The sequence below is a fragment of the Macrosteles quadrilineatus genome, unplaced genomic scaffold (assembly GCF_028750875.1).
Source record: "Macrosteles quadrilineatus isolate MER2022 unplaced genomic scaffold, UCM_ALF_1.0 Scaffold_1__1_contigs__length_201487025, whole genome shotgun sequence".
NCBI lineage: Eukaryota > Metazoa > Arthropoda > Insecta > Hemiptera > Cicadellidae > Macrosteles > Macrosteles quadrilineatus.
The window spans coordinates 10,385,782-10,413,231 of NW_026542594.1; the positions used below are offsets into that span (position 1 = coordinate 10,385,782).

General features: G+C 32.4%; 2 protein-coding genes across 2 annotated transcripts in view; both read left to right on the forward strand.

Annotated features, from left to right (window-relative positions):
- The window catches only part of LOC128994481 (E3 ubiquitin-protein ligase listerin), a 243,802-nt gene extending 226,594 nt beyond the window's left edge, over nt 1-17,208 (forward strand). Inside the window, exons 28-29 of the mRNA XM_054419068.1 lie at nt 14,722-14,889; nt 17,075-17,208. Of these exons, the coding sequence (XP_054275043.1) occupies nt 14,722-14,889; nt 17,075-17,134 (228 nt within the window). The 3' untranslated portion in view covers nt 17,135-17,208. The remainder of the gene's footprint in view (nt 1-14,721; nt 14,890-17,074) is intronic.
- A 6,683-nt stretch (nt 17,209-23,891) lies between these two features.
- LOC128994490 (uncharacterized) lies at nt 23,892-26,955 on the forward strand. The gene is made up of 6 exons (XM_054419081.1): nt 23,892-24,007; nt 24,651-24,797; nt 25,113-25,277; nt 25,609-25,680; nt 26,053-26,245; nt 26,914-26,955. The coding sequence occupies exons 1-6, from the start codon at nt 23,892-23,894 to the stop codon at nt 26,953-26,955; spliced, it is 735 nt and encodes a 244-aa protein (XP_054275056.1).
- The last annotated feature ends 495 nt before the right edge of the window (nt 26,956-27,450 follow it).

Sequence of the window (27,450 nt, forward strand, 5' to 3'; positions counted from 1 at the left end):
TCTACTGCCTCCCGCTCGCTCAAAATTTCATTGTAAAATTTTGGGCTTACGGAATTAGATATATAGATTTATTTGTAAACATTGTAGTTACAAAAGTCTGACATTGAACCCCTTAAAACCCTCTGGGGCGGAGCCCTTTTGACGGATCTGCTCCAAACTTCACACAAACCATTCTTGAATAATGCTTAATAATGCCTGAAAGTTTCATTACAATCTGTGAGCGATTTCGGATTCCATAATGTAGGCTACATACATACATACTTCATCTTTTATAGATATAGATATACTGTTTGTAATTTATTTTTTAAGTGTAAGGATTATGTAATTTACTAGCTGTACCCGCGGGCTTTGCCCCGTTAAACTTCATAAGTGAGCTCGTTCGCATGGCTCAATCACGTACTAGTTGAAGTTCGTTCGCTACGCTCACTCACCTTTAGGTTGGAGCTCGTTCGCTACGCTAACTCGCTTCCAGGTTGAAGTTCGTTCGCTACTCTCACTCAGCTTTTGGTTGCAAATTAGCTGTTTTCATAAATTAAAAAAAAATAATCGTGCTGCACCCTGTTGGTAATCCTTGTAACTTTAATGCTATTGAACATCATAGAACAGAACCAACTTTTTATATTAAAACAGCTGTTAAGATTCATTAATTCCATTTAAATACGAGTACTCGTAAGGTTAACATGGGAAACTCCAGAGCCACTGGGGTGGAGCCCGAGAGTACGGTCAGAATAAAAATAACTTAGTTTTCCTATTTAATGCCTAAAGAATCAGTGTACCAAATTTCAGCCTCCTAGGTAAATGGGAAGTAAGAGAATTAGTGATGAGTGAGTGAGTGAGTGTGTCAGTGAGGGCTTTGCCTTATATATATACTAGCTGTACCCACGGGCTTTGCCCCGTTTAACTTCATAAGTGAGCTCGTTCGCATGGCTCAATCACATCCTGGTTGAAGTTCGTTCGCTACGCTCACTCACTTTTAGTTTGGAGCTCGTTCGCTGCGCTCACTTGCATTCAGGTTGGCTCGTTCGCTACACTAACTCGCCTCCAGGTTGAAGTTCGTTCGCTACGCTCACTCACCTTTTGGTTGCAAATTAGCTGTTGTCATAAATGTAAAAGAAATAATAGTGCTGCACCCTGTTGGTAATCCTTGTAACTTTAATGCTATTGAACATCATAGAACAGAACCAACTTGTTTAATTGAAACAGCTGTTAAGATTCATTAATTCCATTTAATATGAGTACTCATAAGGTTAACATGGGAAACTCCAGAGCCACTGGGGCGGAGCCCGAGAGTCCGATCAGAATAAAAACAACTTTGTTTTCTTGTTTAATGCCTAAAGAAGCAGTGTACCAAATTTCAGCCTCCTAGGTAAATGGGAAGTGGGAGAAATAGTGATGAGTGAGTGAGTGAGTCAGTCAGTCAGTGAGGGCTTTGCCTTTTATATATATAGATTATTTAAAATACCACGAACTGGATATATTTTTCAGTTGGGAAATAAAATATCATTTAATTTCATTTCACTTTTAACCCTTACCAATTGTTGGACGTGTACAGTGTGGATGAAAAGTCCCGCAACAGTGTAACGTATTGTTTACTATTACAGATAAAGTAATAAAATATGGTATATTAATAATAATCATAAATAACTTCTCTTTCAAGTCATTATTACTTTTTTACCTCTTAAGGAAGTCAGCCCACGAGGAGTAAGACAAAATTCTCAAATAGTAGCATAGGTCAAGTAACTAATAGAGATCTTTAATTTGATGTGCATATCGTTTATGATTTTCTTCTGACTTCTAGCAGGCGCCTCACAGTATAATAAGCATTGTTAATTCAAGGAACCTTTGAGAAGCTGTCATTTTTTACCCCATTGTCCGTTTGAGTTCAGGTTTGTGTTATTGTGTTTTACTAACGGAGACCTTTAATTTGATACCAAACTCGACTTATGCTGCTATTTAAGAATTTTGTCTGACTCCTTGTGGGCCGTCCCCCTTAAGGGATAAAAAGGTAATAATAGCTTAAAAGAGTAGACATTAATGGCTATAATTGGTTCACCAAGTTTCATTCCTTTATCTATAATAGTATAAAATATATTACACCGTTCCGGTACTTTTCAATCACACTGTATATCCGTTCGGCTATTTTAGCCGTAGCGAGTGTCAAACGAATATATACGTTGAAACATGCAATTATAACATAGTGGTCAGAACAATATTTCTGTAATATTTGTAGTAACGTATCTTGTATTTTGTTGTTTTTTTTTTAAGTCAATTTCAATCCGCGAGGTAGCAACCCTGTCTTAGCATCAGCCATAAGCTTATTTCGTGCAAGTTGGCTGATGCAATACTTAGTTGTTGTTACTAAAGCTGTTTGTTTACTGCAGTATGAGGTGTTGTGAACGAAGTACGTTTGTGTGCGTGATTTATGAAGTATGTCCTTCAAACCAAGTGATACAAATTTTGAAGGTAACTGTGATGATCACTTACACCACACAACTGCATCCTGATAAATGATTCAAAGAATACTATATTAAAATGGACCAACCTGTAAATAACTAAATAAGTAAAGTAATCTAACCAAAATCTGATTTTTACTTTTGTAACAATAAGTAGACTACATTTTGATGTTTTTGTTTACTACCTATAGGTATTGTTTTGATTTTCTTCACCCATGTTTGTGAGCTATATTTACAATATAATTAATAATGTACGAGATGTTAGCCCGTCCTACGTACGGTAATTCAGTAGTCAGTTAAAAACCGTGTACAGTTCAGATCAGCTAGTTTACACATATAAAAAAAAGTTTCTTGCAGTTTTAATGTGAAAAATCATCTTGTAAACAAATGTTGTGTGACCAAATATGTTTTTATTCCATCATAGGCCTATACGATATGCATTTTAAATCCGATAACTTTACAATAAAACGGCAATTCTGCAATTTTTACGATGTGAAAAGCGTTGAAGTGAGATTTGCAGCCGATTCGCACAGACGCACACTGATTATAAGTAGCCTACAGTAGAGAGAGTAATAGTCAATTGAGAAGTGTATAGACCTAGTCAACGATACCACCTTCCATAGCATACCTGCCTCTTCCATAATTATTATCACCACAATACAACTACTATACACAATTTCCAGTAGGTCTGAATAGAAACGACCTAAAATAAAACGATAATATCCAATAAAATTCACAGTACACATAATTTAACTTTGGTGTCCTAACGTCAAAACTAATCGTCACACCTATCCTTTATATCAATTTCACTGCATTAATTGCTAAATAAATAAGTGTAAACAAATAAGAAAAGTAAAAACAATAACAGTTTGTTTTGTAACAGCTGTTTGGTTCAAAGAACATTCATTTGAAAAAAAAAGAACTGGTCTCATGTAGTAGGAATATAAAAAGTAAACACGCTAGTAAAGCTAATGACGTAATTGTCAATGTTTACTATCCATACCGTTATCAGTTCTATCCTTGATAATTACCCACCCTCATTGAATAAATGTACATCGTAATTTCCCATATCAGTTAATTTAAACTACAATATATTCATAGTTGAAATAAAAGTGATATTTTCACGTTTGGGGGCGCTGATAGGCACCCCCAAACGTAACCACAACTGAACACGATTTCATAAAAGGATGGTTTGTCTAATTGCAGTATCCTTGGTCAATGTTGACGTTGTGTTCAATCTATGTCCATCCATCTGTTTATCTTTGTATAAAACCCGGCTGAGGTTGTGGTGGTAATTTAAAATCGTGATTCCTGATTCTTCTTTTTTATGACATCAATATTTCCGGGCCTAATCCAAACAAAGTTAAAGCGGACAAACATTAATTGTAAACAAAAAGCTACCACGAAGAATTCAAACATGTAAACATTGTTATTTTTATATTCTTTCCTTGAAAATTGGAGCAGAAAAATAATTTGCATTTATCCTTTTTTATTAAGACTCGTGTACAGAGCCTCGATTTGTACTGTGGTTTAATTAATTTTGGTTAAAACTGGGGTTTAAACTGTGGTCTAATTATCTCTACTAATCTTAATTATTTCCTATAATCAATGACAAAATAAGAGTAAATAAAATAACCTCATAGTTCCATAGTTTATATGAAACCAGCTGTTAGTTAAAACAAATTATATTGCTCTAAAACAAATCGAAGATTACAAAGACTGCTTTAAAAATTAATTTTAACATCCTAGTATTTTACTATGTATATTTCATTAATCTGTCATCCTCTTACAGAAGAATTGAACGTATCAATGATTAGCATTACACATAGTATAAATAAGTCAACCCTAAGTATGTCTTTACAATTTATCCAAATGCTGAATTTGTGACACAAAAGCTGAATGTTTACAGCTGTTATGTTAAGAAAATTATTTTATGCCAAAAGCTAGTTTGGAATCTTAGCGTCGGCTGCTAGACTTTTTAAAAATTAAAACTTATTTTCTAAAAAACTGGGACCCTAAACTAAAATTATGGCTTCGACATACCCTAGTTCTCAAAATTATCTTTCTTTCAACACAAAAATCATGAAAATCCGTCGAGTGGTTGATTCAGAATCGTGAAATAAAAAAACACTGTTTCGTTTTAATATTATAGAAAAGTATAAAATCGTAATTTATTACTAAATGAATATGTTTTATGATTGAAATTTTACAAGCAAAGGATGAATATATACGTTACAGTGTGATTCATAGCAAGCGTTTGACATATACATGGTGTTCATTTAAAAACTGTCCATATCTGTTGTGTCCATAGGTAAGGCTTTTAACACGTGTTCGTTCTCATTTCCCCAAAATTTGGACATGCAAAATCCAATGAAATTATTTTAAATTTTGGAAAATGTCCCAAAAGGGCAATTTTGGGGGTAGGGGTGCTTTTTGAGAAATTTTCAAATGTAAACATGGGTTTTGTGATACATCAATTTAAAGGTTTAATCACCCCGATCATTTTGGTGCAAAAAAGCGTTAATTATCTTTAACCGTATTTACAGGGTGGGGTTTTAAAAAAGGACTTTAAAGTTAAGTACCATATCACCCTAACTACTGAACAGAACAGCACCAAATTTTTTCCATTCTTATTGTTGAGCTACTTTTTAAGATAATTTGTAGTAAGGGCATTTTTTGTGTTATTTTCTAATTTAAAAAATCTCAAATTTGAAGAATAAAAGAAAGCTGAAAACTCAAAAATCTTAAACAGCAAGGTAACAAACTTCATACCTCTCGCACCAAGTGTTTCCAGCTTGAGTAGAAGAAGTTTGTGGTTTAGGCAGTTGAAAGCTTTACTAAAATCTAGGAAGAGGCTTGTTGAAGTGCTGTCTTCTTCTAGTTGGTGTAGTATGTGATCCGTCAGTCGTATTAAGAGCGGCTGTCGATCTGCCTTTGATAATTCCGTGCTGTTGACTATTGAGAAGGTTGTGTTCTCGAAGATGGTGTAGGAGTTGGGCTAGTACTATCTTTTCAATTATTTTTCAAAACGTTGATATTAGGGAAATTGGCCTGTAGATATACAGGGTGTCACAAAAAAGTGTGATGGGCTATACAGGACCTAATTCTACATGCAAAAATAAGTCAAAAATGAAGAATAAAATGTTTTGGATTTCGGCTTAGTTTAGCCGTAATCCGCCATTTTGTTTTTTGGGGAAAATATTTATTATTTCAAAATCCCTTTGAGATATTTTTACGAAACTTGGCAAAATTGTTTACACTATAGTAAGTAACATTTATAAAAAAAGTTATTATTTTAACTTTCCAAATTTAAAAATGGCGGCCGTTTAAATTTTTTAATGCCAAATTTCATGAAAACCGGTACCTAAATCAAAATTTTGTAAGACACAAAAGTTTTAGTATTTATTATGACAAATCCAACAAAACAAAAATGAATAAAATCGGTTCATAAATAAAGAAGCTGTGTTTATTTTAGTAATTTAGACTGAAATTACTTAATACGTTACATAAATTATTACATTACATTTAATACATTTTAATATTAATAATTTCAGTCTATATTACTAAAATAAACACAGCTTCTTTATTTATGAACCGATTTTATTCATTTTTGTTTTGTTGGATTTGTCATAATAAATACTAAAACTTTTGTGTCTTACAAAATTTTGATTTAGGTACCGGTTTTCATGAAATTTGGCATTAAAAAAATCAAACAGCCGCCATTTTTAAATTTGGAAAGTTAAAATAATAATTTTTTTTATAAATGTTACTTACTATAGTGTTAACAATTTTGCCAAGTTTCGTAAAAATATCTCAAAGGGATTTTGAAATAATAAATATTTTCTCCAAAAAACAAAATGGCGGATTACGGCTAAACTAAGCCGAAATCCAAAAAATGTTATTCTTCATTTTTGACTTATTTTTGCATGTAGAATTAGGTCCTGTATAGCCCATCACACTTTTTTGTGACACCCTGTATAAGATAAAAATGTACTAAATATACAACAAATGTGTATGTTAAAAATCTTTCACATGCCTGTAAAGTTATCTTTCAAAGAAAATAAAGTTTACCCTGATCCGATACATAATATGTAAAATATACTGTAGGTAGCCTATTTGTTGGAATCAGAAGCTGATCCATTTTGCCTTTTGTCTTTTTACAGACAGCTGATCTTTTCTTAAATTTGCTATTGTTCTGGATCAGTTGCTTTGGTACATTGTGAGAATTTTGTAAACAGTTTTTTATTCAGATTATTAAAAGAATTGCAGTATTGTATCAGTAAAATATTTATTTCTTGTAGTTTATAGTAATAGTAGGGAAACACGATTTTAATAGCATCCAAGTTTATTTCCTACACAATTTTTAATTTTGGCCTGTCCGCCATTTTGATGATATCATAACTGGAAAATGTAGTGGGTTCAGACATGACATCCGAATTGAAAACACTTTTTTAGACACCTAAATCTAAATAAATTGGTAAACCTTGTAGGCCTATACCACCCTAGATGTCAGACTACTAGGGCTTTTTATGCCAAATTAGGTGTTTTTGTGAAATTTATCTAGTTTCTTGGCTTTATCTTTCAAGCAAAGCATATAAAATATGGTATTTTTGTAAAGCTCTTTAAATGGTCTACAACATTTTCCATAGGTTCTTTCTGATATATTTGATCAATAAAACAATAAATAACACAAAAATATGTAAAAATACGGGTTTTTTTCAAAACTGAAAAAATGTACTAAACATACAACAAATGTGTATGTTTAAGAAAGACTAGCTGTGTGCCCGTTCTACGCACGGGGATCTTATAGTAGTCAGTTGAAAGTGACAAAAATCACAAAATGTGTTGGGTTTTTGGACATTTGTAACATTATTTCTTTAGTAGGTAGGCCATGTATTCCATGGAAAAGTACCGGTATCAAGGATCGTCATCGAAATGGTTGTTATGAATAAATTGGTAGGCGTACGTACCCAAGAGATGGGCTATGGGCCTATTGGCTGTATGGTCCAGCGATTGCATCACATGGTGAGTAGAAACAGAAAATGACACATTGGAAAAACGAGTTTAGCATCATCCGTATACCTCTATTACTTACAATCACCCACTGCAGTTGTGATTTTTTACTTTACACTTTACACAATCGCCATTGAAGCGCCGCCAGTGAGTGGAAACCTTGTTTGTAAGCTATTGGCGACGATCATTAATAAATTCAAGTTTCCCAGCCCTATACAACACTGATTCAAGGTCTTCTTTCTGGTTATCAAAACTCAAGAACAATTTCATACACAAATAATCTCTGGTTCCTGACCTGGATGATGCCTAGCTATTTAATTTCATTTACGGTTACACTATAATATTGCACTTGCGATTAATTAAATCCGTTATGTAAGAAAAACGTTTTTAATCTCACTTTGTTTGGGATTTGCTTTCAAAACGTGATCGGAAATGATTGCGGTATTTGTAAACAACATTTGTAAACATATCAGTGACAGCTAGAAAAAATAATCTTGATCCGAACAGCTCTTCGTTATTTCATAGATGATTATTATGTGATAAAAATTAACCGAAAACTTGGCAAAAATCGCACAAAACTGCATTTTTGAACGTCCGTAATTTTATTTACAAAGTAGTGAGGCCATGTTTTAATGGCTAAAGACACTCTCGCCAATCCAGTGAATACATTAAAATAACTTGGATCTTGATAGGTACTCTCGTTTTCATGGAGAAGATTGCGTAAAATGCCATCTTGAGTGTTACAGAAAGACAGACAGACAGAAATAGAGATAAGACTTGTTTCTGCTTCTTTAATGTATAAAACGTAAAAATTACCTAAAAATTTATAATTCTGAGCAATGTACAGACAAAACTCTAATTTTATTAATATAGATAGCATGTAAAGTTATCATTCAAAGAAAATAAATTTTACCTTGATCTGATACATAATATGTAAAATATACTGTAATTATTTTTTATTTTGGCCTGTCCGCCATTTTGATGATGTCATAACGGGAAAATGTAGTGGGTGCAGACATGACACCCGAGTTGAAAACACTTCTTTAGGCACATACATCGACATTAAATTGTAAAACATTCTATATATGACTTGCACACAGCCCTAGATGGACTAATAGGCGTTTTTGCACCAAATTAGGCGTTTTTGTAAGATTAATCTAGTTTCTTGATTTTATCGTTCAAGTCAAGCGTATAAAATATGGTATTTTTGTAAAGCTCTTAAAACGTTCTACAACTTTTTCCATGGGTTGTTTCTGATATATTGTGTAAATAAAACGTTATTAACAATCATAACACAAAAATATTTAAAAATACGGGTTTTTCAAAATTACAAAAAATGTACTAAACATACAACAAATTTGTAAGCTATCTTTCAAACAAAAAAAGTTAATCCCAATCCGACAAATAGTATGCGAAATGCATACTTTAAAAGAAATATAGGCTACACATGTTTGTACACTAATGTGTAGTCAGCTGCTGGACTATATTATTTAAGCAAATACATGTTTTTATACAGGAAATTAGATTTTAAAACATTTTGTTTTTCAAGAGAAACACTTAAATTAAAGATTGACAAATCAAAGAAACAGTAAGTTTCTATACATCATTTTAAAGGTTATTAGTTGAAGTTTATAGTAATACTGGACACTCTCGACAGTCCAGTTTAGCATAGAAAAACATATGTAAAATTTATTGCATTTTTCTCAAAAATAAAATTTCCATTGCAGAATAAGGGCTTATGCAGATGTTTAATCTCAATGACTCTATACTATTACTATTGGAAATTTACTGAGGATTCTATCTTCTAAATGACAATACTTTGGAAATAAAAACAATGTTTTGTAAACTTATGGCCCTTTTATGTAATCAAATACAAATATTTGGAAAAAATCTTAATTTCAAGATTCAAGATTCAAGATCTTTATTTGTCATTAAGCAATACAAGTATTACAATAGACATCGTCAAAGTTTTTTTCTTTTTTTTCAAATAATACATACAGTTAATTTCCTGTTAGAGTAGGCCTAACAGCAAGAATGCACCAAGTGAGTAGCAATCACTCTTTAAAAAATAACAGTTAAACATAATTAACTCTAAAATAAATAAATTAACAATTTACATGTCAATGGTCAAAAATAAAATCTGTAAATATAATAACAATAAAATCTTTAAATATAATAACAATTAAATATTTAAATATATTAATATTAACATTGATGTTCTAAAAACATAGGGAACTAATATCACAGGCCAGATAATCGTCTATGGAATAAAAAACATTTTCCTTAAGCCATTGTTTTATAATAGAAACAAATTGTTTAAAGGGTACAATCCATGCCTTTTTTGGCAATTTATTGAATAGCTGTATCTTCATACATATGTGGCTGCTCTTTGTTTTTTCCAATCTTACAAAAGCTAAATCTAATTGATAGTTATTCCTAGTATAGTACTGATGAGTTTCGTTTCTAGTTGTAAAATTTTTCAAAGACTCCTTAACATCTATTAGACAACAGTAAATATATAGATTAGGCAAAGTCATTATTTGTAATTCTTTGAATATTGGTTTACAAGACTGTCTTTGTGGTTTATTCTTGATTGCTCTCAGTGCCTTTTTTTGCCATCCAAGAGCAGTCTGTGCACTGCAAGAGTTGCCCCATAAGGTTATACCATATCGTAGATGGGAATGAAAAAAAGCATAGTATGCAGTAATCAGCATATCTGCAGTAACACAGTGTCTTAGTTTTCTGAGAAGACAAACCACTCTGGCCAGTTTCTTACACAATTGCTCTAAGTGACTATCCCAACTTAATCTGCTGTCTAAATATATGCCTAGCAACTTCACAGATTTAATATCCTTATAAATAGAGTAGTTAAGAGTAAAAATTATATTTTCAGTTTTCTGGTTATTTACAATTAAATGATTGGATTGGAACCATTCTTGTGCAACTAGTAAAGCCTGACTCTCAATTTTTTTAAGTTCCTTTACATCTTTATGGCTGTTTAGGAGTGTTGTATCATCTGCATAAAGAACAGAGGTACAAGGAATATTGAAAGAGAAATCATTAACTGCAATGATAAATAGTAGTGGCCCAAGCACTGACCCCTGGGGTACACCATTTTCAATTTTCTTAAAGCTAGATTTGTCTTTGCCCTGGATTACCATTTGCTCTCTGTCACTTAAATAAGAAGCTAACAAATTCAACTCTTGGTCCCTTATACCATAGCTGTACAGTTTCTTAATAAGAAGCTCATGTTGCATACAGTCAAAAGCTTTTGTTAAATCAATTAGTACTGCGGACGAAAGAAGTTTATTTTCAAAGTTCATTAAAAGTTTACTGACAATACTTTCTACTGCTTTGCATGTACTTCTACCTTGCATAAAACCAAACTGTTCATCACAAAAAAGATCATTATTGATAAAATATGTATTGAGCTGTGCTTTAATGCAGGTTTCAAAGATCTTACTTAGTATGGGTACAAGAGAGATTGGCCGGTAACTGGATGGGTTTTGTTTCTCACCTTTTTTATAAATTGGCATTACCTTACAAAGTTTAAGTTTTTTAGGGTATATACCCTTATCCATCATTTTATTGAAGAGAAATGTTAGTGGCTCTACTATTTCATTAATAATTTCTTTGATAACCCTATTAGAAAAACCATAATAATCTTCACTTCGTGAGGAACTTAAGCTAGTTACACACCTTATTACATCAACAGTATTGATTTTTTGCCACTTGAAAAACTCATTGCCTAAGTTTCTATTTGAGACAAAATTATTAACTAATTCTACTGCACGACTACTAGACATATCACTAACATTGCATTTATTTAATTCATTGACTACATTAACAAAATAAGCATTTAAAGTATTTGAGTCTAAAACTACATCTTGGTTATTTTTTCTGCAATTTGATTCAGCTTTTATCAAACTCCATGCTGCCTTACATTTGTTTGAAGAATTTTCAATATACCTATCATTTGCAATTTTCTTAAAATAACTAATCCTTTTTTTATACATTTTCTTTAATTTCAAATAATCTAGTTTATGGACTCCTTCGTTTGTTGTACCCATAGAACTTCTATACCTGTCATAAAAAGTTGTGACATATATCTTAAACCTCTGTAACTCTGGTGTATACCACTTCAACTTGGGCTTGCCATGATTGTTTATTTTAACTTCCTTAAACCTACAGCTTTCATTAAAAGAATTTGTCAATAATAAATTAAAATGGTTAAACGCTTCATCTACATTGTTAAACTGTGCTAATTGCATCCAATTAATTTGTGACAGTTCATTCCTTAAGTTAGAGAGTGCTCTAGGAGTTGTATCCCTTATTGTTTTAGTTGTGATATTATTGGACTTTGTCCTGTTGACATTCATTTCATTAAATTTTGCAAACACTCCTGCATGATCTGATAAGTGTGGTTCAATTACAGAACAATTTACTTTCTTTCTATCAATGTTGGTTATTATATTATCTAAACACTTATCACCCCTAGTTGGATTTTCATTTAACCAGTAAATGTTATGGGATCGTAATACATTTTGGAAGAAATCTCTTTCTTTTGATTTGATTAATATATTAATGTTAAAATCTGCAGTTATAATATATCTTGAACCAACATATTTTGTATTTAAGTGTAATAAAAAAGTGTCTAGTATTTTAAGAAACTGGTTGATATTTGAATCTGGAGTTCTGTACAAGGTGGATATAATGACATTAATTCCTGGCAAATTAATTGCAGTTACCTCAAAAATATTATCCTGGTAAAACTGTGTTACATCTAACGCTTGAGCCTCAATGCCTCTCTTATAATATATAGCACTTCCACCACCTCTTGTAAGAGAATTATTTCTACCACAAAAACTACCTAAGTTATACCCGTAAGGAATGTAAAAAGCAAATTCTTCTTCGAACATCCAATGTTCATTAATAGTTAAAATATCACAGTTAAGATTTGTCAAAAAGGCATCAATTAAGTTTAACTTATTTCTAATAGATTGAACATTACAATGATAAATACTAAGACATTCATTAGATAGACCTAGGGTACGTTGCCTTGCGTTGGTGGAGAGACGTTTCCCGATTGAGACTCAGTGCCTGGTGGGGGAGGTTGTTCATCGTGTGTAGGCCTACTCACTGGACGGTCGTACTCCTTAGCAGCAACCGCCTCAGCTATCCTATCCGCAAGCCATTTCTTTCCCTTGTTGTTGAGATGGAGACCTTGGCGTGTATGCAAATGTCTTTCCGCTTTGCTAGCTTCCACAAAAAATACATTGTTGTGTTTTTGACAAAGTTCTTTGAGTCGTAGGTTGGTTTTTCGTAATTCATTATTCACGCATGACCAATTTGGCAAGTCATATCTCATTGGCAAATCCACAATACACACAGTTTGTTGTTTCCATTTGTCCAAGAAAGTCGATATACCCTCAACACATTCATCTGCTTCATTTCTAGCCACATCGTTTGTACCACAAATGATCACTAGAGCATCTTCTTTTCTAAGATTTTCACCCTCAATATTATTTGTATTTAAAATTTGATTTGTTCGACCACCTGGTCTAATAAATCCTAGTGTTTCATACAGCTTTTGGGATTTTTTTAAGTGCCATGCTAAATCTCTCCCATGGCTGTCAGCGCAAACAAGTATTTTTTTAGTAGAGTGCTTTTTGAGATTTGTATTATTTGCAGCATCTTTAATAGCCTCATCTTCCATGGCAAGACTTGCAAAGCGATTTTGGGTTTCGACATCTTCATGTACAATTGAGTTACTTGTAAAACTAACTGATGGTTGAGCTAGGACATTCGGCTTATTTATACTTCTAGGTGTAGATTGACTTACTGGAAAAATCTGTTTTGATTTAGAAACATTATTATTGTTTTTTAATGCTGGCCAAACTGGTTTCCTAATAATAGTATTCAATTCCTTGATTTTTTCCTCCAGTGTTATAATGGCCTCTTCTTTTTTTAACACTAGATTTTCAAGCGCTGCCTTTTGAGACTTTAGTTCCTGTATTTCCTTATTTGCCTGATTTAGATCCTCATTCAACGTTTTAATAATTTCAATTTGAGTTTCCAATTCTTGACTTATATCTGCATTTAACTCGTCTGTTTCTTGATCAATTCCTAAAGTGACATCATGGGACTTGCATGGTTCACATACCCATTTTTTATGACCAGTAGATATTTTATTAAATTCATCTACTGTAAGTGTAGTACATTTAAAGTGGAACCATTTACAACAAATTCCTTTACATAACAAAGCTTTACACTTCCCAACATTCTTACGACAATTTCCACAGGGATATTGTTTTTTATTTACCATTTTTTTTAATGAATAAATTTAATAAATTATACTGATAATCGGATAAATAAATTATTTTGGCTATGTGTTTTAAAAAGGATATACTATTACCACTATGATTCAAAAGAGAACCAGTGTCTTATCACTGATAAAGTTCTGGGCCTTTGACCTAGGCTGAGCGCTAGAGGCTTATCAGTTTATGATACACCACCTAGGCAGTTGTGTGGTTATCTCTGATACCTATTGCAGTTTATTTCAGTTTACCTATTTGTGATGTTCATATTGTTGTTTATTACCAGAAAAACTTCTTTTAGTTAATTGTGTATAAAATGCAATGGTAAGTCCACTATGCTTCTAGTTGAATTCATATGTTACTTGCCTGTTCTGTATCATTGTTGTTTTATACAAGTCCTTTAATAGAATTGTGGTTTTTAATTTCTTCACTCTAAATGCTTTTTGACGCTTTTACTCAATAAACAAGTTGTTTTCCATAATGTTTTAAAGCACAATATAGGTTAACTTTGACCAGTACCTTAAAACAGTTTTTTAACAGGTATTAAACACTATTTTTTTTAAATTTATCTGTATAAAAAACTTTTGAGCACTATTAAGAAGCACTTTTATTATTTATTTATAGTAAAATAAGTTTAAACCCACTTTAAAGTAACTTTGAAAATGGTAAGCTGCTATGCCTGTCAATTCCAGTTCTTCAACACATGTCTGTTATTCCCAACCTGTGATGGTATGGAAACCTAAATTGGTGCCATTTTGTCACCAATACTTAGTAGTTTAACACATAAAATATTTTAACACTAATCTCGTTCTACCCTGTATTATGCTTTTTTTCTATCCAGCTTAATTAATAATTTAATGAGTAATAATTTTACAAAATCACAATATAAGAATTTGTTTAGTTCATATTATTTTCATGTAGCTTGTGTCTTGTTGCAGAACGGATCCATCTGGGATGCACTAGAGTTGTGGAAGAACAGCTTGGACAAGAGGTTTGAGGGAGTCGAGGAGTGCTACATCTGTTTCGCCATCTTGCACAGCGTCAGTCACCAACTGCCCAAGTTGTCCTGTCAGACCTGTCGCAAGAAGTTCCACTCCCACTGCCTCGTAAGTGTATCAACAGATCTTAAAATCTATATCAGCCTCATAGCATATCTTCATAGCATCTCTGGGGCATAGGTAAAATCTAAAATCCCTTCATGTAAGACAAAATATTTAAGTGAATTTTCACCTGTGTCAGTGGAAGAGGTAGCTAAAATTATCTTAGGTCTAAATAACACAAAATCTTGTGGATGGGATGACATTCCAGTTCATTTATTAAAATTGTCTGTTCAAGTGATAAGCCCTATTTTAACTTATATTTTTAATCTAGCGATTAGAACTTGTACCTTTCCGACTAAGCTGAAGCTGTCAGAGATAAAACCAATTTTTAAAAAAGGAATAAAAAATGACATTCAAAATTTCCGACCTATATCTTTACTTATTTATGTATCAAAAATTTTTGAAAAAGCTCTTCATTATAGAATTGTTTATTTTCTTGAAAGTAATAATCTGCTTGGGGCTGAACAGTTTGGGTTTAGGAAAAATAGAAGTACTGAATTAGCTTTGATAAACTTTGTGAGCGATGCAGCGAGGGCCTTGGATGGGTCACAGTTTACTGCGGGGATTTTCTGTGACCTGTCCAGGGCTTTTGACTGTGTGGATCATGAGATGCTGATTAAAAAAATGGCCAGTATAGGTATTGAGGAGTCGGCTCTTAAGCTATTAACATCATATCTTTTGGGGAGAAAGCAGAGAACAGTTATCACTGATAGGGCAACCCGTTTTTACTCGGACTGGGCTACAGTAAAATTTGGCGTCCCTCAAGGATCCATTTTAGGACCCACACTCTTTCTTATATATATAAATGACCTACCAGCACATATTTCCAAAAGGTTCATACTATTTGCTGATGACACAAGTGTAATAGTTCAGGAAAAAAACCTGTCTGCATTAGAAAACACTTTGAAATTAACACTAAAAGATCTGAAGAAATGGTTTGAATCAAATGGACTTTTACTAAATGAATCTAAATCTAACATTATGCAATTCCGTATCAGAATTAACAATAACCACAAACTCAATGGAACGGATTTTAATATCACGGATAAATATAAATTTCTTGGGATTAATATAGATCAAAGTTTCAATTGGAAATCTCACATTCAATATTTGGTTAGTAAGTTGACTTCTTTTAGGTTTGCAATCAAATGTATTCAAAATTCAGTGTCACTAGCAATATTAAAAATTATTTATTATGCTTATATACACTCTCTGCTTCGTTATGGAATTGTTCTGTGGGGAAACTCAGGGGATATTAGCAAAGTTTTTAAAGTCCAAAAAAGTATTATTAGAGTGATGATAGGGGCAGAATATGGATCAAGCTGTCGTCGTTCTTTTAAGGAATTAAAAATAATGCCATTGACCTCTTTGTACATCTATGAAACAGTAAATTTTGTTCATTTAAATAATACACTTTTTGATGAATTTGGCGGCTAAACTGAACCCACTCATAGTTATAATACCCGAAACCCAAATCTGCTAAATTATCCAATTCATAAACACTCTCATTTTGAAAAAAACCCCATCTATATGGGGATTTGTCTATATAATAAGATCCCCTCAAAAATAAAATCCTATACACCACCAAAATTTAAAATTTGGACTAAATCATTATTGTTGGAGAAATCATATTACTTCCTGGTAGATTTCCTAAATGACCGTGACATTAATTGACCATTAGTTTATGTAAAATATGACACAGAATGTTTTTAATTGTTTTTTTTTCTCTGATATTGCTTCAAGATCTTCATTTAAATTTGTCTTTTTTCTAACTTGTTTGAATTGGTAACTTTCTCTCAATTGTGCTGTTCTTGTTGTATTTTGTTGTAACTTATTACTTTTAGTTTTTACAACTTACTGATTGACCATGCATCTGTTCCCCATTGCCTTTGTAATGAAGAATGTTTTATGCAATAAAATACTTATGACTTATAAAAACGTATTTTTGACATTGAATGTTATTTGAAAGGCCAAAAAGTTGTTCAAAACATGCTGAGAACATAATTTTTATACATCGTGGACAAAATAAAAATCATTGTGCTTCAGAATATCAACGTTTCAAACTTCTATATTTCCTTAAAGTTGTCATGTTCAACTCTAAACCAAGTCTGACACACTTACTACTGAAGCAAGTAGAAAGTAGCAGTTTTCTAGTAGTTTTAGAAATTAAATATATTGTTTTCTGTTACAGTACAAGTGGTTCACAACCAGCAACAAATCTACTTGCCCGATCTGCAGAAATTTGTTTTGATTAATCTAGGAACTGTTGTTATTTTTTAAGTTTATGAAACTGTTCATTGGCTAAATAAATGTATTATTATTTTAGGTGTACGCTTTATATTTCCTGACAAAATAAAGCCTAGGTTACTTGTTTTAACCTCATTGAAAGTATAAAGCAATTAAGTGGAACTGTTCTTGAACATTTTGATTGTGTTGGAATTCCATTGGTTGGTGGATAAACCATGTGCTCAGGTTTGAGTATCAACATGGACAGAAGCACCAACCCTTCACATGTTGTCTCTCCCCTAGAAATATATGTTCTATTTACCTTGACTAGGCCTAATATTGAAACAGTTCATAAATTTGGATATAATTATGTATATATAAATAAACAATAAAGATAGCCTATTACCAAAATATAAATAGATACCTCCTCATGCAATCTCATATAAAATAAAAATTGCCCTTATTAATTCTCAGTAGGCCTATATGTACAGTCGGATTTATTTAGCTAGAAGCGGTTAATTAAGGTGTGGTGGAATATCTTTGAAGATGAACCTTTTTGGCTGTAGTGCGATCATGTGTTCATACGTGTCAAATTTTGAGGTTAAATCAAAACAAACAAACTGGCATTTTTGGCATTTTTTCTTGTAATTGACAATATTTAAACATACTTTAAACTTACTCTAGCCTCTTATAAAAGTACTTGTCCATTTAGAGAATACTCACTGTGAAATAGAGACGTGACTCCTAATTTCCAAATCAACTAATGTATAAGTTGTTATTTAATTATTGTCTCCAAATTATAAGTGACAAGCTGCTATACCCGTACTTTGCAACGGGAAGAAAATGTGACATAGAGCGCTATTAAAGTGGTGCTGATGTGTGTTTAAAAAAAAAGCAACTCTATGATTTAGTTTGAAAATATAAACTGATTTAAAAGTGTAAACCTACTTACTTTCAAACCCCTACTGTTAATGCCAATAGATCCAAACAATATGACAACACACCTTAGTGTAACAATAGCATCAATTGCTTCATATTGATGCTTCATGAATGACATGTTTTACCTCAATTCTTAAATTTTGGTCAAGCCTCCTTACATGTAGCTTACTATATAAATTACAAAATTAAACTTTGAGCAATACTTTACAAAACGTATACAACGTTTCATTAAAACCAACAAACATAACCCTCCTCAATCTACATAAAGCGTCACAAACATATTTTTCGAGTAAATAAACAAACACCAGTTCATTGTACTGACCAGCTGTTTCATTAACTAAATTAAATTAAATCATTTAAACTTTGGAAGCATGCCAAGTGTAGTTCTTTGGAAATCAGCCTGTGGGGCAGAGCCCTTAGGATATTCGTCCGTATAAATACTTTTCGGCAAATCTACACACTCTAAGCTTCATTTTGATGTGCCATATGCCTATATTTTTATTTGGTAAATGGCCTTACTCGTTTACATAAAATTTGTTTGTATCACTTTAATAATATATATAACGAGGTGTTGGCCCGTCCTACGTACGGGAGTAGTCAGTTAAAACTGTGTATAAATCAGAACAGCTAGCTTACACGTATAAAGACAAATTTTATAGCAGCCTACAGTAGAAAGAGTAATTATCAATTGAGAAAGTGTATAGGCCTAGTCAACGATATCACCTTCCAATTCCATTGCATACCTGCCTCTTCCATAATAAATATCAACACAATACAATTAATTACTCATACTATACACAATTTCCAGTAGGTCTGAATAGAAACTCCCTAAAATAAAACGAAAACATCCAATAAAATTCACAGTACACATAATTATAACGTTGGTGTCCTGACATCATTAAACGAATCGTCCACACATATCCTTTATATCAATTTCACTGCATCAATTGCTAAATAAATAAGTGTAAACAAAGAAAAGTAAAAACAACAACATATAGTTTGTTTTGGTAAACAGCTGAGTCAAAAATAAAATAATATTCATTTGAACAAAAGAACTGGTCACATGGTGAAGGAATTTAAAACGTAAAACACGCTAGTAAAGCTAGTGACGTAATAAATTTTCTATGTTTATTATCCATTCCGTTATCAGTTCTAATATCCTTAATCATTAAACCACCCTCATTGAATCAATGTACACCGTAATTCCCCATATTCATTTATTTAAACTATAAAATATTCAGCGCCTCCAAACGTAACCACAACTAAACACACGCCAAACAACTTTTTAGATTTCATAAAAGGATGGTTAGTCTAATTGCAGTATCCTAGGTCAATGATGACGTTGTGCTCAATCTATGTCGTTCATATCTGTATATCTTTGGATAAAACCCGTCTGGGTTGTGGTGGTAATTCAAAATTGTATTCCTGAGGATTCTTGATCTCCTTCTTTATGGCATCAATATTTCCGGGCCTAATCCAAACACAGTTTAATCATTCAAAAACATTGATTGCAAACAAACCAAGATTGCAAGATTGCAAGAACAAACCAAGACGTGTAAAAATGGATTTTCCTACCCTTTCCTAAAAAGGTTGAGCAGTATAATTATTTGCATATCCTTTTTTTAAGACTCGTGTACAGAGCCCCGACTTGTATACATCGATGGTGTTACTTTTCTCGGTGGTCTACTAATCTTACTTATTTCCTAAAAATCAATGACAAATCAGAGTAAATAAAATAACTTCATAGTTCTACAGAGCATTTTTATATTTAACCAGTTGTTAGTTAAAAGAAAATTATATTGCACTAAAACAAACCGAAGATTACAAAGATTTATTTAAAAAATCCTTTGAACATCCTAGTATTTTACCTATGTATATTTAAATAATCTGTCATCCTCTTATCGAAGGATTGAACGTATCAATGATTAGCAATGCATATATTATAAATAGGTCAACCCTTAGTATGTCTTTTAATTTTATCCAAATGCTGAATTTGTGTTACAAACACTGAATGTTTACAGCTGTTATGTTAAACAAATTATATTACACCAAAAGCTAGTTTAAAATCTTAGCGTCGGCTGCTAGACTTTTCAAAAATTAAAACTTAATTTCTAAATAACTGGGACCCTAAACTAAAATTATGGCTTCGACATTCCCTAGTTCTCAAAATTATCTTTCTTTCAACACAAAAATCATGAAAATCCGTCGAGTGGTTTGTTCAGAATCGTGAAATAAAAAAACACTGTTTCGTTTTAATATTATAGATAGATGGCATAAAAATAGCATTACAAATTTAATAGGTTTACCAACAGGGTGCAGCACTATTATTTTTTTATATTTTTGACAATAGCTTATTTGCAACCGAAAGGTGAGTGAGCGTAGCGAACCAACTTTAACCTGGAGGCGAGTTAGCGTAGCGAACGAGCTAACCCGAAGGCAAGTGAGCGCAGCGAACGAGCTCCAACCTTAAGGTAAGTGAGCGTAGCAAAAGAACTTTAACCAGGACATGATTGAGCCATGCGAACGAGCTCATCTTGAAAATGAACGAGCAATTGATATAAAATCGCATTAGGACAGGACGACGTCTGTCGGGCCAGCAAGTAATATATAAATAGCCTACTACCAGTTAATTAAGCCTATCAGCCTATTTAAAATATATGATGTTTATAATCTACTAGCTGTACCCGCGGGCTTTGCCCCGTTTAACTTCATAAGTATTCGCATGGTTCATTCACGTCCTGGTAGAAGTTCATTCGCTACGCTCACTCACCTTTAGGTTAGAGCTCATTCGCTACGCTCACTCACCTTTAGGTTAGAGCTCGTTCGCTGCGCTCACTTGCCTTCAGGTTAGCTCGTTCGCTACGCTAACTTGCCTCCAGGTTGAAGTTTGTTCGCTACGCTCACTCACCTTTTGGTTGGAAATTAGCTGTTGTCATAAATTAAAAAAAAAATAATAGTACTGCACCCTGTTGGCAATCCTTGTAACTTTTATGCTATTGAGCATCATAGAACAGAACCAACTCGTTTAATTGAAACAGCTGTTAAGATTCATTAATTCCTTTATGAAATGACTTCTTAATATGAAAAATCATAAGGTTAACATGGGGAACTACAGAGCCACTGGGGCGGAGCCAAAATGTTAGAATTAGAACACTTTTGTGCCATAGAGCAAGTGCATGTAATTTGTGTGTCTGAACATTGGTTAGAGGAGCGGGAAGTTGAATTCTTCGTTCCTAAAGATTTTATTGCTGCAGATATCATGTGTAGGAAAAGTATAAAAAATGGTGGGGTAGGAATATTTTTAAGAGAAGGGTTAACATTCACCAAAATAGATGTTAGCTTATTTTGCATTGAGCTTCATTGTGAATTTAGCTGTAATAACATAATTGATTATGATCTTATAGTTTTATGTGTTTACAGATCCCCTAGTGGTGATATTGGTTTGTTTATGGAAAATTTTGAGCTTGCTGTGAAAAAGCTGTTAAAGTCATTTAAATTTGTAGCCATTGCAGATGATTTTAACATAGAAATGATAAAAATGGAAAAGAAAACATCTATTGAATTTGCCAATCTGTTGCGAAGTCTAAATTTAGTTTGTACAAATAAAAAACCTACAAGAGGAAAATCATGCATGGATAATATAATTGTAAACTTTTCAACAGATTTATATAACATAAATACAGTAGGAGGTTGTTTTGCAGACCATGAACCTTTAATATTATATTTTTTACAGAAAACTATAAAACAATGTAACAACTCAAAAGAAGGAACAAAACAAATAATACGAAGGCAAAAAGAAAGTAATATTAAACACTTTGTTGATCAATTGGTACAAGAGAAATGGGAAATGATAATGGACTATAAAATGGGTAAAATAAATGAGCAATTACTATTTGATGAATTTTTTAAGAGATTAGTATCTTTGTGGCATTTTAGTTCCCCATTAGTTAAGTGCAAACAAAACAATAGACATAAGAAAGGAAAACTTAATTGGTATAATGAAAAGTTAAGGAAACTTAGGTAAAAAATGCTTCTTTGTTTTTCTGTTTATAAGAGCTTACTCAAACATAAATCATATAATTTGGAAAATGCCTATAGAACCTATATTGATTGTAAAAAGGCCTACAATCGTGAAATAAAATTAGCCAAAAAGCAAGCTTTTGAAAGATATATTGATAAGGCCCCCAACAGGTGCAAGGCTGCTTGGGAAGTTATATCGCATGAATATTCTCCTACATCAACTAAGTCGGAGGTTTTGGATGCTGACAATCTCAATAACTATTTTATTGAATGTGTTAATGAGCTAGAAAATGAAATCCCTCTCACCAACACACCTGCGCATGAGTTGCTGGGGACTCCCCCTATAGGACAATTACATTTCCAATGGAGGGACGTATCATGGCAAGAGGTTAACAATGTTGTAGCTAATTTCTCAAATTCAAAAGCTATGGATCATTACTGGTTTTCAAATTATAGCATCAAACAAATAATTTATTTTATAAGTGAGCCTCTGGCTTTTTGTATTAGTAAATGTTTGAAAATTGGTTATTTCTCTGACCTTCTCAAAATGTCTAAAATTATTCCAGTATATAAAAAAGGTGATAAAAATCTTCCTAGTAATTATCGCCCTATTTCAATAGTGCCAATCTTTTCCAAAATTTTTGAATGTCTCATGCATAAACAAATGAATGAATATTTTGAAAATAACAATTTGTTGACAAATTCACAGTTTGGATTTAGAGAGGGTAAATCAACAACTGCAGCTGTCTTAGAAGTAATTAATAAATCTTTAAATGCATTTGAAAATAAAGAAACTGTTTCATTAACTTTATTTGATCTTACAAAAGCTTTTGACTCTGTACCTTTTGATATTTTATTTAAAAAACTTGAATTTTATGGTATTACAGGCGAAACTTTAAAAATTTTAAAATCCTATTTAACTAATAGAAAGCAGTATGTATCTGTTGGAGGCAGTCAGTCTAACTTAAGATTGGTTGAAGTAGGTGTTCCACAGGGCTCGGTTTTGGGACCCTTCTTGTTTTTAATCTCGATAAATGACCTGCCGAGGAATGTTGATGTAGACACTGTTGTATATGCTGATGACACAACTTTGATTGCAACAAATAGAGATATCCATGAGCTTGATTTAATTACTAATGAATCAATAACATCAGCACTAAATTGGTTTTCTTCAAATAAATTGACATGTAATCAAGAAAAAACACAGAAAATTCTTTTGAGTCTATCCCCACTTGACAACCCAGATAGCAATTTTTTCCTGATTCAGTATTAAGGGCGCGCTTTACCCCTGACGCGCAACCGAATGCAAGGGTTTGCAAGATTTCTCTTTTCACCTGCTACATTGAAGATAGAATCAAATTTAAGGTCTCATATTAAAGAGGATGAAATTTTCTATAGTTCTGCGTTTCTATATTTCAATTATCTTTATTACACACCTTATAAACTTGAGTTTTAGTACAAGAAAAAAGGGCCTTTTCGACTAGCCGTAACTTATTTAAAAAACGTTATTTGAAAATTTTAAAAACGCAGAACTATAGATTGGTCTTTTTACTACTATAATCCGTTTAGAGTGCGTAGCTATCATTATTGGTTAATTCGAAAAGAGTAATCTTGGAAACCTCTGCAAATTAAAAATTACCACTGTGCGGTGCCGGCGTCTAGCGGCAGCTCGGGGAAGCTCGCCGGAAATCCCCCTCTCAGCACCGCTTCTCACCCCTCCAATGCTTGATCCACGTGTTTCCATCTGTCAAACCCGGCGCTACTCTACCTCTGTGTTTAACTGTGTTTGTGAAGTTTAGAGATAGTTAAAAGTGAGTTTTTAAATGCCTGGAACTTCAAGGAAAACTCGTGTCAAACGACATTTGACACTTTCCACTAAAAGGAAAAGGTCTACAGCGAAGAATCTTGATAAGTGGCGGGAAAGAAAGAGAAATATTTGGTGAGTGGTTTGTTATATTATTGTTATTATTATTGTTAATTATGTTTAGGAATCAATATAAGCCAATTAATAAGCAGATAAAATAAGTACCGTAACTGTCTTTATAGGTTTGAAGGTCATTGTCAAAATAAGGCGAACTTATGACAAATAAGGCAACAACTGTTATAAGGGTTATAGCTACCAACAGACTGTCATTGTTTTGTTTATAATCCATAGCAAAAATCTATACAATCTATATCAGCTAGTACTTTGTGCAGTGAAATATAGTAATAAACAGTGTACAAATAAATCTTAGATCTGTGTGTACCGGATAAGTAAATAACAGGGGGCCATTGTTAAAAATCAAATTATTAGTACCAGTTGTTTATACTCAATACAATAAACGCGCGGGCAATTTTTTTAATGTGTTTTAGATTACCATAAGCGGGATAACTGTATGATTAAAAAAACGAAATACTTGCCTACTTAATCAATTGATAGATACTGGAAAATGTGTAACAAATATCAAAAGGTCCTTTTTAAAAACATTGTTTTTAAATTATGGAAAGTTTAATGAACCGGAATGAGCAATAAATAATCATTAAAAGGTTTAAAAAAGGTAACCTAATCATTATTTAAATTTAAACTACCCATTTTTTTTCAGCCTAGTATCTGCAAGCGAATGTCAGTCTAACGCTACTGTCTTCCATGATTTGCCAAAAACAGATGAATCAGGCATTACTTCAAAACATAACACAGTCATGTCAGAAATGAACAACAATGATGAAATAATAGAATCTACTGATACAAGGTAAGGTATTAATTCGCCCTGCCTGCCCGTTATTTAGCTTTTCATAAGGTTTATAAAGTATAGATGGTATTAAAGTATAAAAGCTCCTTCAAAAAAATGTTGGAATGCATTTTGAAGATCAACTATTTAGCTAAAACATTACCATTACTAATTAATCCTCTGCATTTAGTCGATCCTTATAAAATAACTGTTCATTGTTGCCAAACTGTGTAGGCCTACAGCTAACACAATCACTCGGAGAAATAAACCCAATTATTATTGAGTACAGTAGGTACAGACTTATCATATACCTTGTTCAGTATATATTTTTTTCAGCTTCGTACGCCTCTCCGAATGTCAGATTAGCGACAGCTTCCATCACAGTACTCCTAAAGACCATGATATAATTTCCAAAAAGGATAACGTTACTGAGGCTGAACCTACAGGAATACTAAACAATGATGATCTGCCTGATGCTGGAAGAGAGACTATTACCATCAGGTAATTAATGCATTATAAATAATATTCATGCTAGGTATTTTTTTTCCAATAACTAACCTTATACAGTAGTATTAACTCGGTAATACATACAATTTATCTTTTTATCAACTGTACAGAGAATTAAAATATTAATGTTCTAACAGTTACTTGATAAATAATTAGAACTGACTAAAGTCAGTATAAAGTACAGTATTAGTAACTATTGTTGTTCATGTAGTTAAAACTATGTATTTAAAAATGTAAAATGTCTACCTATGTAGAATGTTTATTAAAACTACATTTGTTAATTTTAAATCGGTAAATACGTTAAATTTGATTATGTTTTTTGCAGGCGGAATGACAGTCTTGACAGTGACAGTGACGATTCAGACTGGTTAGCCGGAATTGAGCTTCTCGCTCCCAGGTATTTTCAAAACTATGTTATTTCTTAGAAACTCCCTTTAGAGAAAAATGTATTTTTATGTAAATTATTAAAGAAAGATGGGTAATACAAACCTATTTTTTATTACTGTTAATTTTTCACAGTTTAAAATGTTATACACTACTTCTGCATGCTTAATATATTTTTTGCCCTAAAAGTAATTTACAAAATTTTAATTCACATTATAAAGACAATTAACAGTTTAATAATTAACAATTAACATTTATTTTTGAAAATAGTTTCTAAAAAAGTAGCCTAAATGAAATACATCTATGTGAAGTCTGGTCGTTGACTTTAGAGTGTATGATAATTATTCGACTACAAGTTTGGAACTTGATAAATTTGTGTTTACAGAGATGAAGAAGATAACGAAGATATCGCCAAAGAAATATCCATACATGGAAGGAGGATAGTTAACATAGATCATTTTATCAAATCCCTGCAATCTCTAGAAAACCACGAGCCTTTTGACTGCAAGTTTTCAGATATGTATTTGATAAATGACAGACGCATTGGTCTGATAGATGAATTGACATTCCATTGCAAGGTTTGTCGGAGGATTGAAAAAATCACGACGGACATATTACCTAACAATGGAAATGTAATGAATGTGAATACTTCAATGGTAAGTATTAAGACTATACGCGCGATACCATTATTAATTGAAATAGTATTGTTGTATACAGCACCAGTATATACAAGGTGATATCAAAATACCCACGTTGCAGCAGACCTTCATACTAAGTGAATTTCCAATGCATAAATGTGTCTCTCACTATTACACAAAGTCACTTAAAAAGAACCCCTACTTACCACTTACAATTCTATAAATTTATCTTCTAAACTACAGTATAAAGAAAGATTATTAAGATCGGTTAATATTGTATAGATAACTGATTTATTGCAAAATGTTTCATACGATACATGCTTATTTTGACTAAATGTTTTATTATTGCCGCAAAAAAGCATGTATTCTATTAATTTTGTGACTTAAGATTGAACTATTACGAGCCAAAATTTAAAGTGCCACGTTCGATAAAAAAAGATTAAAAAAAACACTTCATTTAAAAGAAATTTGTGAGAACTTTATCATTGACTGCTTAACTTTTACTATTTAATTAGCTGGTTAATTACATTTACGTTTAGATACATTAAACAAATATTATATAAGTTACCTTATGTAAAATTACAATTACAGTAATATTATTCATGCAGGTTGAAGGTATGAGGTATGACCAATATCGGCCAAGGATATAGTCAACTGGAGGAGCTGTGTTGCAGTTTAGACATGCCGTGTATGTCTACAAAAACGTATAACAAACACCAAGAGCTCTTATATACAGCCATTCATGAATGCTCATGGGAGAGCATGGCTGAAGCTGCTAAAGAGGAAGCTAAATTAGCGATCGAGGAAGGCAGAGTTGATAAAGAAACGGGAACTCCAGAAATTACAGTAGTAGTCGATGGTGCCTGGAGTAAAAGGTCTTACAAAACCAACTACAATGCTCTCTCCGGAGTGGTAAGTACATACGTGTAAGAAATGTCCTATGTTGATGAGGGAAATGGTCTTTACCTTTTTTATCATTTAAAATTACTGAAAACATTAGGTTTGTTTTTAATAATAGGTTTGGCTGAAAAAATACTATGTTAGTTTTGAAGTTATTGTTCTATGTCCAACCATTGCAGGGATATTAAAATTGCTAAACACCAAATTGCTAAAATTGCCATTCATAAATCTAAAATAAATGAAGA